Genomic DNA, 17,747 nt, shown 5'->3' on the forward strand with positions numbered 1-17,747 from the left:
CTGCTGGGGTTGCGGGATGGCCTACACAGAATGGTGGGACCCTCCGGACAGGGCCAGGCACACAGGAAGCACTCAGTCAATGCTGTTATTTCCATCTTCTCAGTGAAGGTTTCCTGGGAGCTGGGACCAGGGCTGAGGAGCAGATGGCAATGTCCTTGGCCAGGAGGACTTGCTGAGGAGGGCCTGGGGCTGGGCTGTGGGCCTCTTGCCTGGGATGCAGAGGCTCAGAGAGGCCCCTCCCCGCTGTCTGGAGGAGAAGGGGCAGGCGGGCGCCTCTTCAGTGTGGCGGGGTGAAAGCCATTAACAGAAGGTGGGGAGCTCAGTCTGCAGAGGGATGTGAACAGAGGGTGCCCAGCCACTGTAGGCGCCCACGAGGGGATTCGGGTACTGAGTAAGCCCAGGTGACCTTTCAGGCCCAATCAGCCTGGAGTTCCTGGGCAGGAGCTTGGGGCTAGAATCCCAGAGCAGCCCAGCAAAGACTGAGGGACATATGTAGACTCCCCACAGCCGGAAGGGGCCTAAACCCTGACAGGCAGGGAAACTGAGGCAGAGAGAGGCAGGGACTTGTGGGGAGTTCACAGAGAGAGTTGGGAGCCCCTGTCTCCTAGTCTCCCCATGGTAGGCCCCTGGGTGGGTGTGGATGCCATGGGGTAGGGCCCCAGCGCTGGGTCCCAGTCCCTGAGGCTGCCCCACAGTCCCCTTCACACGAAGCTACTTTGGAATGACTTCGGCTGGTGGTCATTGTCACCATGCCCTCCTCCCTCCGTTAGCTCGGTCCCCCCTCTCTGAGCCTGGCCAGATTCACCCCGAGGTCCCCGAAGTACTTCCTGCATCCCAGAGTCCATCCACGCCCGTCCCATGTAGCACTTGCTGGGAGGCGAGAGGGCAGGGCGTCGCCAGCCCCACTTTGCAGATGAAGGAGCTGAGACCTAGAGGGAAGGGGTAGCAGAAGCGGGCAGAACCCAGTGCCTGGACTCCTTGGGCGGTAGTGTGGAGGCTGGACCAGCCCCTGGGGCAACAGGCTGGCGATACCCCGGGATCAAGCCCTTCAGAACAAGGCTCAGCTGAACCAGGGTCCTGGGGATCCGGAGGAGGCCCCCTTCCCCGGAGTCCAGAGCTTAGTGATTTGGTGGTGGCTACAGAGAATAGCCTCCCTCTGGGTGTGGTCTGGCCACAGCTGGGGCCTCAGGGGAGCTGGGGGGGGGGCGTCAGGGCTGACCCCTGCAGCAGCCTCCTCCCCATGCTGTCTGTATCTATATTTATCCCCATGTTGGCCTGGCTGCCTGGTGGGAGTGCAGCGTCTTCAGAGCTCAGCAGCTTTAGCTAAGGTAGGGAAGTGATTTGTGTCAAGATGCTGCCCGCCCCCCACCTTGACGGGAGAACCGGTCTGCTCTCTGAGGGGCTGTGCACCACCCGGCAGGAGCCAGTGCAGCAGTGGGTGTGCAGGGAGGGCCCCAGGGAGTATGAGCCGCTTGGGGATGGACCCCCCCCCCCCACTTCAGAGAACCAGGGCTGTGGGACATTGGGGTGGTAGGGCTGCAGCTAGAAGGTGGTACCAGATAAACTGTAAAGCCTTTCAGCTCAGAGGTTCAGAGAACTCCTGATTTCCGAAATCCTAGAATTCCCAAACCCTGGGATTCTGTGAATCTGTAGGCTTCTGCAATTCCAAGATGCCACGGATCCTCTTCCCTTCACCTTCACTCTTCCTTCAACTTTCAGCAAACGTTTGTCGAGCTCCCGTTCTATGCCTCTCTGTGCTGGAAACAACAGAGATGAAAATAAGGTCTGGTCCCATCTTTAAGCTCAAGTGAGGGTGACATTTTCTAAGCCAGTGGTTGCAATATGGTAACAATGTAAGTGCTTCCCTCTCCAGGGCCAGGGGCTCAGGGGGCACTTTGTAGAGCAGTCCCCAAGTTGTGTGTTTTTTTTTTAAACGTTTTCTTGAAGTATAATATACAAAATAGAGCAGACTTCCTGCTCAATGACTGTTCACAAACCAAAAATATCCGTGTTAGCAGCCCCTAGACTGAGAAACAAACGTGACCCTCACTGAAGCCCCCTGGTAGCCCCGTCTGGTTACTCACACCCTCCCCCACTATCTTGCAATGCCCCCTCCAGCAGCGTAGACTTGTTTTGCCTGGGTTTAACTTCATGTAATGAGATTATACAGGATGACATGCTCCCTTGCGTCTGGCTTCCTGCATTCAATATGTTCATAAGACCTATTCATATTGTTGCTGTCCTTGTGCTTCCTTCATGCTCGTGGCAGTGTAGTCCACTGTGTGCACGTTCACCATTTATTTATCCCTTTTCCAGATGATAGGCATTTAGGGGACTCCAGGCCTGGGGCTGTTACAAATAATAGTGCTGCTCTGAAAGTTCTCCGGTGTGTCTTTTGGTGAACATATTGCATGTTTCTGCTGGGCGTTGCTGGGTCATCATAAGGGATGCATTGAGTTAGCTTTGTAGTCATTGCCAAACATTTCTCCAAACCGGTTGTACCAGTCCACACTCCTGTTGGTGACATGTGAGAGTTCCAGTTGCTCCACATCCTTGTCAACACTTGGTATTGCCAGCTTTTAAAATTTTATCCTGGGGGTGGGGGCAGGAGGGCATAGTGGCGTTGGTTTCATTTGGTTTTGCTGAGCTGAGTTTGAAGAATGACAGAGCTAAGTGAAGAAGAGGGAAGGGCATTCCAGGCAGATGGAACAGCATGTACAAAATTACGGAGGCATGAAAAAGTACTGTTGGAACTCTGTAGTAAACAGCATAGCTAGAGCCAGAAATGTGTTGAGGCAGTGGGGGGGCGGCGGCTATCAGGGTGTTTGGACATTGTCCTGAGAACAGTAGGGAGTCCCGGAGAGGATTTTCTCATTTGAGCGAGTACCTACAGTGTGTCAGGCATTTTGTAATTTACATTTGATGGATAAGAAAACTAAACTGAGACTCAGAAAGACCACATGACTTGTCCTGAGTCATATTAGCAGAGGCTCTGGAATGCAAATCCTTCCAAGCCTCAGTTTGCTCTTCTGGAGAATGGGAGCGGTGATAACACCTCGCTCAAGGATGTTGTGAAGCTATAGAAGTTAAAGTCCGTAACACACTGGGCACAGGGCCTGGGGCAGGCGTTATTATTACTCTCATTTTATATCATGTCTCCATCACCACAGCCATACCACCCCCTCTCTTCCCTGCCAGCTGACAGGGTGGGAGTGGGCTCTCCTAGCTCCCACAGTTAGGAAGGGCTGGCAGAGAACTCTAGCCTCAGCACCCTATTTTCCTGCCCCACGGCAGGTCTTCTAGGACCTGAAGGTTGCTACGATGGTTAATCTTTTTTTTTTAAAACTGTAGTACTTGTAGGCGTGTGAAACCAGGAATGGGGAAACTGGAAACCATGGCTTTTTTTTTTTTTTTTTTTTAATTTATTTATTTTTGGCTGTGTTGGGTCTTCGTTTCTGTGCAAGGGCTTTCTCTAGTTGTGGCAAGCAGGGGCCACTCTTCATCATGGTGCGCGGGCCTCTCACTATCATGGCCTCTCTTGTTGGGAGCACAGGATCCAGACGCGCAGGCTCAGTAGTTGTGGCTCACGGGCCTAGTTGCTCCGTGGCATGTGGGATCTTCCCAGACCGGGGCTCGAACCCGCGTCCCCTGCATTGGCAGGCAGATTCTCAACCACTGCGCCACCAGGGAAGCCCCGATGGTTAATCTTATGTATCACCTTGGCTAGGCTATCACGACCAGTTGTTCAGTTAAACACTAGTCTGATGTTGCTGTGTAGGTATTTTTTAGATGTGATTAACATTTAAATCAGTGGACTTTTATTAAAGCAGATTATCCTCCATTACATGGGTGGGCCACATCTAATCTATCAAAGGCCTTAAAAGCAAAGACTAAGGTTTCTCCCAGAAGAAGGAATTCAGCCCCAAGACTGCAACATAGAAACCTTGCCTAGTTTCCAACCTGCTTGTCTTGCCCTGTGGATTTCGGACTGAAGAGTGCAATATCAACTCTAACCTGAATTTCCAGCCTTCAGTTTTGCCCCACAGATTTCAGACTTGTCTGCCCCAACAAGCTCATGAGTCAGTTCCTTAAAAGAAATCTCTCTCTATATATGTAGATATCCTATTGGTTCTGTTTTCTCTGGAGAACCCTAATACAGTTGCCATTTGTCTTCCTGGATCTTTCTCATCTGGGAGATGGGGTGAAGGAGGCAACTTAGATCTGGATGTATTCAAGGCACGTTCTGACCCTGTAAGTTCAGTAAATGCAGCCATCAGGGCCAGTGGGGACCAGGCATCTGGTTAGCCAAGGGTTCCAGTTACCAGAGTGTCACCATCTAGACCAGAGGCTGCAAACTCAGACATCTGCGGAGACCTCGCGGGAACTCAGCGTGTGAAGTTGGCAGGGCTTGTATGGGGACCAAGTATGACATCTGCCTAATTAGGCCAAGAGCGGGCTAAACCAGAGCCATCCCTGGGGTATGGTCAGCCACTGGTGGGCCGTGTAGCAGCCTCCTGCCTAGGAGCTTGGTGTTCAAAGTGTGGTCTGAGATGGGCCGCCTCAGCAACGCCTGGAAGCTTGTTAGAATTGCAGACTCTCAGGTCCTTCCCAAGACCTGCTGCATCAGAATCTGCCCCACCTACCCACCCCTCTGGGATTTGTGTGTTACGAGGAGGGCTTGTTAAAACACAAAGGCCATTCTGGGGACTCTGAGCAGGTCTGTTTGGGGCCCAGGAACCTGCCTTTCTAACAAGCTCCCAGGAGATGCTGAGGAGGCCCATCCGGGAACCACCCTTGGAGCGGAGAGAGCCTGAGGCCACCCCAGGATCCTCTGTTGTCACCGATTAGGCCCCATTGAGCAGGATTTGCTGCATGATGAAGACCCAGGAGCCCTCAGCCCGGGAGAGTAGCACCTTGAAGGGCGTGTGGGTGTGGGGTCTGAGTCTGTTATTCCCTCCCTGGCCCCCTATCTACCACCTTGGTGTCCCTTGGCATCTCTGAGCTGTGTCTTCCAGCTGAGAAAGGGAGCCTAGAACCATATGCTCAACGAGTTTTCACTCCTGGTCCCCTGTACGTACACCATAAACTTCACACACCTCTCCCCCTGCCCCCAGCCATCAAGAATCATTAATAGCACAAGCTGCATAGTGTCATTCTAAATGCTTTACCTCATTTAATCCTCGACATCAATACCTGATGAAAGCACTTTTATTGTTCCTGTTTTTATAGAAGGGGAACAAAGACCAGAGAGGTTAAGTAACTTGCCTGAGATCACACAGCAGGTAAATGACAACCAGGGATTCAAACCCAGCAGTCTGAGTCCAGAGTCAGTGCTCTTACCCTCAGCACAGTACCGACCAGAGGACCGCACCCCTGTCCTCGTAACTGCTGCCAGCAAGACTGGAGTGTTACTTGTTGCAGTTGGCACTGAAAACAGAATTTCATTTCTCAGATATCAGGTTGAGCATGCTTTTTCAGAGGGCACACGATGCCCCCCAGTTCTGACAGGCCATCCCGCTGTTGCACTTGCCCCTGCAGTGAGGGGCACCTCGGCCCTGCCCTGCCCCTCCCATCCCCCTCTTCCCCATCTGGGTCTCCAGGTCTCCACCTCAGCTGCTGCCTCCCCTGCCCCCTACCGGCTGTCTCCCTGCACCTGCCTCTCTTGGTGTCTCCTGTCACTGCCCGTCTCTGAACTGGGGCCCCTGCAGGCCACCTCGGCGTCTCTTCCCCACAGTGGGTGGGGTGCACAGCCTGGCTCCTGGGTCCTGAGCTGCTGGGGCCAGTGATGGGCGGGGAAGTTGGAGTAGGGCAGCCCTAGCTCTTAGCCTCAGCACCATTCTTCCCTGGCTTAGAAGCACCACTGCCCCCTTCTTGGGCCTTGGTTTCCACCTCTGTGAAATGGGACGTGAACCCCTCTAGTGCTGGCCTCTTGGAGCAGTTATGATGGTTCCGGGACTGAGAAGGGACTTTGTGATCTCTCAAGTGCTGTGTGTAGTGGGGAGGTGGTTGTGATTGCTCTGGGGCTGCAGATTAAAGAGCCTGCCTGAGGGGCTCCCTTCCTCATTCATTTGCCACCGTGTAGGTGCTGCTCTAGGTGTTGGGGAAACGGTGATCCCTCCCTTGTGGAACTTACATTCCTGACAGTGCACAAGGCAAATAGACAAATTAGTAAAAATGGTTGTAGATTGCATTGATCTGTGAAGGAACCAGTGTGGGGCTGAGATTGCATTAGCTTGGGTGACCAAGGAAGGCTTCTGAGGAGGTGACATGAAGCTGACAACTAAGACCTGTCATGTGATGGGACTTCCCTGGTGGTGTAGTGGTTAAGAATCCGCCTTCCAGTGCAGGGGACATGGGTTCGATCCCTGGTCAGGGAGCTAAGATCCCACATGACGTGGGGAAACTAAGCCCGCGTGCCGCAACTTGAGAGAAGCCCGCGTGCCGTGACGAAAGATCCTGCATGCTGCAACTAAGACCCGACGCAGCCAAATAAATCAATTAAAAAAAAAAAAAAGACCTGCCATGTGAAGAAAAGCATTTCTGGCAGGGGAAAGAGCAAGTGCAAAGGCCCTGAGGCAGGAGAGAGGTTAGCATATTTGCAGAGCAGAAGGAGGCCAGTGCAGCTGGGGCACAGGGAGCAAGGGAGAGTGTGGCATAAGGTGGGGTCAGGTCAGGCCCTGTTGGCCTGGGGAGGATCTGGATTGTGTGACAAGGAAGGGCAGCCACTGGGAGATTTTCAGGAAGAGCTGTGGTAGCATCTGATTTGCATGTTTAAAGACTCCCTCTGGCGCGGGCGTGGAAAAGAGAGAGTCTGGGGGCTGAGGTTGCTCAGGGAGACCTGACATGGGCCAGGGAAGTGGAAGCGGGGAGATGGGGATGATGCTGGACGCATCTTGGCGGTGGAACCAACAGCAGTAGCAGGATATGGGGGGTGAAGGAAAGAGAGAGGTCAAGGAGGATGGGTTCCTAGGTTTCTGGCTAAAACTGGAATGTTCTAGACCTGTGACTCAGCACTAGAATCTCCAAATCCTGTTCTTCTGCCTAAAGGGTAAGATGTCCACCTGCCCATCCAAAGGGGGCAGCCAATGTTGCCATGTGGGAATAAGGGCCCAAGATGGCCAAGTCTTCTAATTTTTCATTAGAAACTTGAAATCTAGGCATTTCAGTAAAACCTCCCAATATGCAGGCAAATGATTAAAAAAATTTTAAACACTTGTAAGTCAATGCTAGAAAGCCAAACAAAACCTGTCTGGAGGCTAGATTTGTTCCACAGACTGTTGTTTTGTGATCTCTGACACCACACCATGTAATGCATTATATAGTAATGCATTAATAATTGGCTGACATTCTTAACAGCTGAATCACACGGCCAGGACAACTGAGGTTGTGGTGCCTATCCGAAATGCCCAGATCCTTTATATGCAAACAGCTGTCAAGCCAGGCACGCCCTACACTGAACTCAGAACTGAACACAGGCTTACAGTTATCTCTATCAAATTGCATCTTGTCATTTGTCAGAAACATTTGTCCCTGGATTGGCTCCACTCTTCCTCCAAATTCTACTGAATTTGCACTCCCTTCCAGCATTGTATCACACACAGTTTTAATAAGCCCATCCAAAGCCGTCTACAAAGCTAATGTCAACCTGTGTGTATAGTTCAGTAGAGTTCAATGGATTTCAACGGGTAGCTTAGGCTTGTCTCCTGCTAGACGTCTACAGCTGTTCAGCTATAACTTCAACCTACCTTCTGGGTTCATCCACCTCATATTTACCTGTCTTCCTCCTTGAAGCCACCATACATCGCATATAGGCCTAATCCACTAGTTTTGTGGTGACAGGAATGCCACCTCCTTACACCTGTATATGGAGTACTTTATGGTTTTTATAGCATGTTCCCATAATTTCCTGACTTGATCTTTATCACCCATCACAACCTTTAAAAATCCTATCAACCTCACATTAAGACATTGATCTACAAATCTGCCAGTGGTCTATTTGTTTGTTTATAATCCACTAATAATCTATCTGGTGATTTCCAGATTAAATAGAGCAAGGGCAACTATTGATAATTTAGCTTCTTACCTTCCCACTTCACCATCTCACCAAAAAAGAGTTCCCCAAACCACCACCATTCCAGCAATAACCTATAGGGACAGAAACAATATTTAAGAGGAAGAATGTTCTAACCATGAGAGCTGACAGAAAGTGGAATGCATCACCTTGTGAAGAAATGACATTTTGATGCTAGAACTTTTCAAATAGGAGCTAGGGTTTTGCAGAAGGGATTCCAACATGGATAGGGAGTTGGGCAGAGTGATCTTTCATTCATCTATTTCTGTCCACGTGAGGAAACTGCTCCGTGCTCAGCTCTTGGCTGAGCTCTTGGAAGTGTCTTACCAGTTCTTGCAGTGATAACCTCTGAAGGTTAAAAACATACACTTGGCAAGTGTGACAGTTTTTATGCTTTGTACATTTTTAAATTCCCTTTAAAAAGCAGTTTTCAGCAAATGTTTTTAAAATGCCAACCTTTTCTCCATTGTTCAAAATTGGGAAGAATCCATACAATGGAATATTATTCAGCCATAAAAAAAGAAATGAAGCACCGATACAAGGTAGGACGTGGATGAATCTTGAAAACATTAGGGTAACTGAAAGAAGCCAGTCACAAAAGACCACATATTATATGATTCCATTCATATGAAAGTCCAGAATAGGTAAATGTACAGACAGAAAGTAGATTAGTGGTTATTTAGGGGTCGGGTGGGGTGATAGCTAAAGGATACAGGATTTCCTATTGAGTTGATGAAAATGTTCTAAAATTGACTGTGGTGATGGTTGCACATACCTGTGAATGTACTAAAATCCGTTGAATTGTACATTTTAAACGGGTGAATTGTAGGGTATATGAATTGTATCTTGATAAACCTGTTTTAAAAAAAAAATAAAGGGTAAGATGTCTTAGGAGCCCGGGCCAGCGGACCCTGTGGGAGCTGAAGCCTCAGTCTTGTTCATTGTTGAAGCCCGAGAGTGCTCAAGGAATGTTTGTTGAATGAATGAATGGGAATTCCCAAGCCCTGCCCGCTCTTGGCCTCAGTTAACCCATCTGTAAAAGGGACTGCTAGGGTTTTTGTTGTTGTTGTTGTTTTTAATCTTTTTTTAAATTATTATTTATTTATTTATCCTTAGCTGTGTTGGGTCTTCGTTTCTGTGCGAGGGCTTTCTCTAGTTTGCGGCAAGCAGGGGCCACTCTTCATCGCGGTGTGCGGGCCTCTCACTATCGCGGCCTCTCCTGTTGCGGAGCACAGGCTCCAGACGCGCAGGCTCAGTAGTTGTGGCTCAGGGGCCCAGTTGCTCCGCGGCATGTGGGATCTTCCCAGACCAGGGCTCGAACCCGTGTCCCCTGCATTGGCAGGCAGACTCTCAACCCCTGCGCCACCAGGGAAGCCCGGGACTGCTAGTTTTGTATCCCCGCCTGCCAATTCCTTCCCCGGGGCTCTGGTCACCCCAGAAGGCCTGTGTCCATCCGGGCCAGGAGTCAGGACCATCCACGAGCAGGCCCCAGCTCCCCAGGCCACCTCTCCAGCCTGAAACCTCAAATTACCTGTGCGGCGGTGCTGCACCAGGGAGCGTTTCCATCTTGCCCAGATGCGCATGGCAGGCCCAACCCTCCCGTAGTGACACCTTGCCTGCCTGCCCTCCTGCTGGAGTAGGAGGGGAGGGGGCCCGGCCCAGCCTAAGCCATGGTTTCTTTTTCCATTGCGTCAGGCCTCAGGGTCTGGCCTGCCTGCCTGCTGCTGGCTGGCACAGAGGGGCCCACTCTGACCCCCACCTGCCCCAACTCCAGACATCATGTGCTCCCCGTTTCGGGGATCCAGAAGCTTCCAAGCAGAGGGTGAGTTGGGGATGGGGGACCTGCCCCTAGCTGGGGGAGGAGTGCCCCCTTCCCCGCCCACTCATCACTCACTCTCTCTGGGGCCTGCGAGCTGATCCAGGTGGGGCCACAGTGGTCTCTGAGGAGCCCTGACAGCCCAACCGTCCCCTGGACCTGGCCCTCCTGGCCACACCCTCAGCCAGGCTGGAGCCAGTGAGGGGTAGGAGGACAGTGCAGTAACCTAGGCGACGGATGATGGTAGCTCAGACCAGGGGGAGGGCGGGGGAGAAGTGGCCCCAGAGTGTTCATATAAGCGCTTGCCTTTGCATCTGTTAGTCTGCGGGCGTGTGCGTGCGTGTGTATCAGTGTGACGTGCACAAGGAAATGTGTGAACCTGGGTGTGTGTACCTGATACCTCTCAGGTACAGGATGAAAACAGAGGTCTCTGACTTGGCAGCAGGGGGCATGTTGGCCCACATGGCATCTAGCATGTCATGAAGGGGGCCTGTGAGGTGGAGAGGAGGTGGGTGAGCTGGAATCCACCCCATTAGTGATGATGGGAGAGACAGGGGTGCGGACAGGGTAACCCCAGAGGAACTGGTGACCTTGGGGGCTCCGGGGTCTTCTTAGCCTCAGGCTCCCTTTGGCCTGGCTGACTCCCCAGATGCCCCCACCTGGTTCTAGGTCCCCACCATGCCCAGCAGTCCCCTGGCCCTGGCCAGAAGGCCGTACGTTGGCCTGGGAGTCTGGAAAATTGGTTCACAGCCTGCCTCTGTTTCCTGACTGTGTGACATTGTACAGGTGACTTCTGCTCTGAGCCTCAGTTTCCTTATCTGCAAAATGGGGGTGATTTGTGCCCCCCCCACCCCAGGTAGTTGTAAGCATAATCAGGTGTTCTCTCAGCCTCTGTGTGGACGAGTCCAGCCCCCAAACACTTACCCACGAGGGCCAGGTTCCAACTCCTTGACTAATATCTTATCCCCTGACTGTCGAGTGGGTAACTGGCCCTGCACTGCCCCAGAGGAGGGAGGTGAGAGGAGGCCATTCCTTCTGAGAGCACGAACCCACCTGACCACGCTGACCAGCACTGACTACAAGCTGAGCACGTCACCCGCGAGATGTCTCTAATCCTTATTCACTCTGGCGGGGCAGGTCCTAAAATCGCCTCACCCTCCAGACGGGGACACTGAGGCTCGTTCATTCACTCTAGAGTGTTTGCTGAGTGTCTGCCAAGTCGCGAGAACTGTGCCAGAGCTGGGATCCTGCGGTAAGAAGACTACCCAGCTCCAGCCCTCTAGGACCTCATGTTCCAGTCTGGCTGAGAGCGTGCGGAGGGCAGCCAGGTCCTGCGGCTGCAGGCTCCCGGAGGGAGCTGGGACTTTATTCAGAGAGTGATGGAAGTCTTGGAGGGTTTTAAGCAGAGAGGTGACATGGTCCAATTTGTGTTTTTAAAAGCTCACTCCAGCCCCTGTGGGGACAAGGGGAGGTTAGACTAAGGAGAGGCAGCAGGGAGGCTGGCGAGGAGGTGGCTCTCATCCACGCGGGAAGGACCGAGCCACAGTGGCAGCGCTGGGCCCGCTTCCTGAGCGCCAGCCTCTCGCTGGGCACGCGAAGCGCCGGTCTGCAGGAGGCCTGCGCGAGCGTGGTCCCCTCTTCCGCTCCAGACACAGCGCCCTGGGCATACATACCTGGCAGGGAGAGGATCTGGACAGTGACAAAGCCCGTGCTCAGCCTGCTCCCTCCCACCGTCTGTCCCTAGAACAGAACCTCATCACAGTCACACGAGCCCAGAGCATCAGCACAGCACTGCAGTCTGCCTGCAGTGTTTATTCCTGTCGTGTGAAAACTAGTTTCCATCGGAGGGGCTGGAGAGCTGCGTGTGTGCCGCAGGGTGGCCATGCCAAGTCAGGGAGGGATGAGCGAATCCGTGACCCGGCGAGGGGAACGGGGAATAGGGAATGTCCAAAATGGACATCTTGCCGGGTGGCTGATGCTGGAAGGCGGGCCTGGGTGAACTTCAGATGTGCCAGTGGAAATAAGATCTGACCACACCTTGTAGTACTGTGTCATGATGTGTCGTGAGCACATGAGGAAACTGAGGCACAGAGAGCTGAGGATAAGGACCAACTCAGGCAAGATCTGAGCGATATGGAGCGTTTGTCCGTTCGTTGATTTGTACACTTACCTTTTTTTTTATCCAACAAATATAAACTGAGTGCCTCCTATGGACTGGTCACTGTGCTTAGGCTGGTGATACAGGATGAACAAGACAGATAATGAACAAAGTCAAGTTTTGGATAAGTGACCAGAAGGTAGCTTCCTAGTGGCCAAAGCAGTGAGGGAAACCTGAGCAATTACAAGCCCCATTGTAGCTGCAAGATGCCGATATGTCAATTGCTCAGGAGAAGCCCAGGTTTTCCTGGCAAAATGAATGGGATGCCTGTGTCCACTGTGATTTGTTGCTGATCCGACAGGGGCAGCTTGGACCTGTGTGTATCTCACAGGTAAAGATGGACCAAAGCAGAGAATGACTTCAAAGACAAACTAAACACACCTACAAGAGACTCCTTTTTCACACATTTCCTGCATTCTTTTTTTTTTTTTTAATTTAATTTAATTTTATTTGTTTATTATTTTTGGCTGCGTTGGGTCTTCGTTGCTATACGCAGGCTTTCTCTACTTGCGGTAAGCAGGGTCTGCTCTTCTTTGGGGTGTGTGGGCTTCTCATTGCGGTGGCTTCTCTTGTGGAGCACGGGCTCTAGGCGCGCGGGCTTCAGTAGTTGCGGTGCGTGGGCTCAGTAGTTGTGGCTCACGGGCTCTAGAGCGCAGGCTCAGCAGTTGTGGCACACAGGCTTAGTTGCTCCGTGGCATGTGGGATCTTCGTGGACCAGGGCTTGAACCTGTGTTCCCTGCATTGGCAGGCAGATTCTTAACCACTGCGCCACCAGTGAAGTCCCTTCCTGCATTCTTTCTCCAAGCTTTTGCCCATGTCATCCCCACTTCCACCCCGCCCCACACACACTCCTTTTCTTCCATCTTTACCCACATCTTGAGGGTCAGGTGGTGACGCCTCCCCAGGGTGGAGTGGCGTAGCAGATGGCTGTCCCCTCTCTGACCCCCAATGCTGTCCCCTCAGACTGCGAGGAGCTGCTGCCGCCGTTGCCGACCCCCATGGCCTACATGCCAGGTGGAGGTGCCCCAGCACCGGGGGTGGCCCCCGTGGGCTCCCAGTACTGCGTGTGCAAGGTGGAGCTGTCAGTGAGTGGCCAGAACCTGCTGGACCGGGACGTCACCTCTAAGTCCGACCCCTTCTGTGTCCTCTTCACAGAGAATGATGGCAGGTGGAGCGAGGTGAGGCCCCTCTGTGTGCAGCTGCAATGGGTGGAGGGAGGGTGGCTCGGTCGCTGGGGAGGGGCTCTCACTCGATCCCAGGGACCTGGGGTCAGGCCCTTAGAAGTACTTGCAGTGTGGGCCGAGGGTTACTTAGAAGATTGTTATTCTGAAAATCAAATTTTATTTAAAATGTTTATAACAGTACTTAAAATAATTATATTTGTGTTTATTATAATTCATAGATTTATATTTATATAATTTTATATTTAGTGTTTTACAGTATTTTAAGTTACTATGATATATAGTTAAAACCTTAGAGTTTTGCAAAATGCTTGCTTTCATTTTTAAAATAACTTTGCCCTCTTATTCCTAAATGAGCACAGTCAGTGAGGAGCAAAGAGAGAAATAGGGAACTCAGGCTTTGGTCCCAGAGCTGGACCAAGACCCAGCTCTGTCACTCCCTGCTGTGTGGCCTTGGGCAGGTGGCTATCCCTCTCTGAGCCTGTCTCCTCATCTGTGAAATGAGGATTTTTTTCCCTCCTACCTTGGAGAGTCCCAGAGCTGGGGATGTTGATGGTGCTACAGCCAAGGACTTCTGAGCTGGAAGACTTTGGCCTGAGGGCTGGGGAAAGATGCAGCTTAAGGAAGGATATTGAGAAATCCAAACTGTTAAGACTTTCAACGTTTAAAAATGGCTTTGTTTCCTATTCCGAAAGGGGTCTATATTCATTGCAGTAAATTTAGAAAATCCAGGTAGACCTAGAGAAGAAAATCAAAATGGTTGGGAACTCGCCTGTCAGGGAGAACCAACTGTTAATGGTTTGGTATCCAGCCTTCCAGATAGTTTTACATGCATATAAATTTTCCAAAATATGTTTCTATTTTTCATAGTTTTTTAATGAGGCCTCGGTGGGCGTCCCACAGAACATACTGTGGTTTACAAAGAGTTTCCACAGATGTTGGCTCCTTCTTATGATGCCAAGGAAATGGGCTGGGATTGTTGACCCATTTTACAGAGGAGAACTGGGGCCCAGAGCGGGGAGGGACTTACCTGTCTCACCCAGCACGTTGGTGGTACAGCCAGAAGTGGGAGGTGGGGCATGAGGTCAGCCGAGGATTGCTGGGGGAAGCCCCAGGCCTGAGGCCAGCATGTCCAGAGTCCCCTCTGACAGGTCTCCGGAACTCCCCCTACCCCCGCCCCGCCCCTCGGGGAGTGATGTCCTCCCCCACTGCACCCACCCCCACTCATGGCATGCCCCCCACCCTCCGTGACAATCTCTCTCCCACCCAGGCCAGACACCCTGGCTAAAAATAGCCCAGGGCCAAGACCTCTTCCGTCCCTGCTGCTCTCTGGCCCTTGGAAATGGGATGGGTGGGAGGAAAAATCAACACAGCCCAGGCTCCAAAATAGACTGTCACCCAGACTCCGCGGTTTGGGGCCTCAGTGCAGAGAGGCCGGGAGGCGGGGTTCCTGTCCCAGCCCCACCAGAGACACACGGTGCAAGGCCCTGTCCTTCCCCAGGCCTCGGTCTCCACAGTAGGTGGGGGGTGGGGGCCGCTCGGTTCCTGGTTTTGACATTCCAGGGTTTGAGGAAGGTACAAACACCTGCCTCTGGGAAGATGGGGAGCCCCTGACCTCACCTCCCCCTAAGTACCCCTCCTTCTCTCTGTTTCTTCTCTCAGCTTCCATGTAAAATGTGGTTTGAAAAAAGGGTTCTCCCCAGATAAAAAGGATGAAAGCCACAGATGTCAAATCCTTTCATTTTACAGAAGGGAAAACTGAGGTCCAGATGGGAAAAGGGATTACCTCTGTCACTTAACCTAGGCAGGGACAGGGTCCGACCTCTTACCTTGGAACCTGGGTATGGAGTCAGGACCAGTGTGTTAAAAGTGTGAATGGTAGAGTCAGGACTGGGTTCAAATCTTGGCCCTGCCCTCTAGCTGTTCAACCTTGGGTGAGTCACTTAACCTCTCTGTGCTTCAGTGTCCTTATCTGTGAGCTGGGAGTAATGATTGTTTCAGCCACCCGGGTAACTGGCCATGAGTGCCTGGCACAGAATTGGGTGTTCAGCAAGTAAGCACCATGATTCCCTGTAGCCCAAGAAGGGTTGAACCAGCTACCTGACTCTGACACCTGTTTCCCTGCCCCCTGCCAGTATGACAGGACAGAAACTGCAGTCAACAACCTCAACCCCGCTTTCTCCAAGAAGTTCGTCCTTGACTACCACTTTGAGGAGGTGCAGAAGCTCAAGTTTGCCCTGTTCGACCAGGACAAGTCCAGCACGCAGCTCGAGGAGCACGATTTCCTGGGCCAGTTCTCCTGCAGCCTGGGCACGGTGAGCCGGGCTCCTCCAGGAGGGTGGGGTCAGTGCAGTGCCGCCATAAGTCACCTGGCTCCCAAGGATGGGGCAGCCCCCTGGAGAGTCTGCTGCTGCCTGCTTTCCCTGGTCCCATTTTCCCGCCTGGCTCCCAAGGTGGCATCACAAATGCAGACAGCCTTGGGGGCCAGCAGGCACAGAAAGGGGGAAGTAGGCAGGTGGGGCTGGGGCCAGGCTGAAGTGTTCCCCTCGGAAGACACTGAACACAGTGCCACACAGGAGTGGGGCGCCCTGTGGCCAGAGCTTCTCAGTGGTAGAAGTAAGCAAGTGTGGTCTTGACTTCCTGGGATGGGAGCATCTGACCAGCAACCAAGACACCCATGATAGTCCCACTTGATGGCTGGCTCACTGTGTGACCTTGGGCATCTTCCTTTCCCTCTCTGGGCCACATTTCCCCCTCCAGCTCACTCCTTGCTGAGCTTATGGAGGTTGCAGGGCTAAGAGCTCCTGATACAAGTTCCGATCACTGTTAATGGCTGTGTGCCCTAGGGCAAGCCCCACACCCTTCTGAGCCTCACTTGCCCCATATTTTACTTGGGGATAGCGATGACCTCTCTGCCCAGTCTGTAGGGATGGTGGGTGAATAAAGTGGAAAATGCTTCGAGAGGTTCTAGTGGAGACTGAAATGCCCTGGGCCTTCCAGGAGATGATGTTCAATGAAAAAAGCAAGGGCCCAGCAGTTACGTAAGAAGTGGGGTGTGTCTCTCAGGGTCCCCGCCATGTGTCTACACCCTCAAAGGGTAACGGAGGAGAGAGCTTTAGGACCAGTGGGCAGGGGCAGGAACCGACAAGGGGTGAGGAAACCTTTACAGGGCTGACACCTGCCAGAAGCCCGGCCACCCCTAGCCTGGAGGGAGGGGCGGGGCAGGAAGTGGTGTTGCCAGGTCCTGGGGAGAGCTGTGGCCACCACGGGGAGGCCTCTGGACTAGAGCCAGGCCGATGATGAGCAACAAAGCTTCCGCCAAGGCTCAGCCCAGCCCTTCTCCCCTCCTGCTCTCCTGGCTCCTGCTGGCACCCCCGTTGGCTGAACCCCGAGAAGCTGTAAGACAGGGGAGCCAGGTGATGCAGTCCACAGTGGCATAGAGAAGGTGGAGAAGGGCAGAGAGTGGACCTAGGGAGAAAAACTAGCACAGGGAGACTAGGAACATGCTCACATTGGCACAAAGAAACACTGGCCTTTTCCCCAAGAAACAGAACCGTGGTGGCACATGGAGGGTGTGGGAATGGGGTGTACAGAGACGGGTGGGAGGGAGACTTTACAATGTGTTCCACTTGTCCTTTCTATATTGTATTGATCCTTGAACACTGTGTGAATGTATTCACTATTCAAAGCAATGAAAATACATAGGAGGAGTCAGGGTTTGATCCTCTCCATCAGGGATCACACCCTGAGGGAGGGTGGGGGTCTCTGGATGACTCTGGGGGAGGCAGTTACGCGGGGAGGCAGTTAGCCGCAGTTACGCGGCTAACCTCTCTTCAGCAGTCTCCAGAATGTGAGCCTTACAAGAGCCTTTTCCTGGGGACATCCTGTCAGCAGAATCCGACTGCTGGGATTCTATCCCAGCTGTGGGACCTCAGGCAAGTGTCTTAACCTCTCTGGGCCTCAGTCTCCTCAGCTGCCCGGTGGGGTTAGCAGTGGTTGCTGTCTGCCTCCCACGGCGGGGATCACGCAGGGGGAGGTTTAGCCAGCGCCTGGCATGGAGCATCGCGCTGTGAGCAGTGCCTGTTGAGGATTTTTCCTCCCTGGGTCTCCTCCCCAGCCCTCAGAGTGAGCGCCTCTCCTCTCTCCCTCCAGATCGTCTCCAGCAAGAAGATCACTCAGCCTCTGCTGCTGATGAATGACAAGCCTGCGGGGAAGGGCTTGATTACGGTACCAGCCCCCCTCCCCGCTCTCTGCAGGCCCCCCACACACTGCCCACTGCCCTCCTCCATCAATGGGCCACTTCACTGGCAGATAATCACCAGCTTTGTTTGGAGTAAAAAAGCCCAACTTACAACTTAGCAACAGGTCTCTTAGCAACGGGCTCCTGGCTCCACATATGATGCGTTGGGGCTGCCAAACTGGGGAGTGGGGGGCACTGCCAGGGGTCCCCACGGTGGCTCCCCAGGCAGGGGCGCTACCACTCCTCCCTGGAGGCCTCCAGAGCCCTCCCTGCATTCACTC

General features: G+C 52.8%; 1 protein-coding gene across 5 annotated transcripts in view; it reads left to right on the forward strand.

Annotated features, from left to right (window-relative positions):
• CPNE2 (copine 2) overlaps positions 1-17,747 on the forward strand; it is a 55,348-nt gene that overhangs the window by 11,031 nt on the left and 26,570 nt on the right. For all 5 annotated transcript variants that reach the window (XM_059904074.1, XM_059904078.1, XM_059904076.1 and 2 more), the window contains exons 2-4: positions 13,009-13,223; positions 15,362-15,541; positions 17,379-17,453. In XM_059904074.1, coding sequence (XP_059760057.1) covers positions 13,044-13,223; positions 15,362-15,541; positions 17,379-17,453 — 435 coding nt within the window. In that variant the 5' untranslated portion in view covers positions 13,009-13,043. The remainder of the gene's footprint in view (positions 1-13,008; positions 13,224-15,361; positions 15,542-17,378; positions 17,454-17,747) is intronic.

The sequence above is a fragment of the Balaenoptera ricei genome, chromosome 19, assembly GCF_028023285.1.
Source record: "Balaenoptera ricei isolate mBalRic1 chromosome 19, mBalRic1.hap2, whole genome shotgun sequence".
Classification (NCBI taxonomy): Eukaryota; Metazoa; Chordata; class Mammalia; order Artiodactyla; family Balaenopteridae; genus Balaenoptera; species Balaenoptera ricei.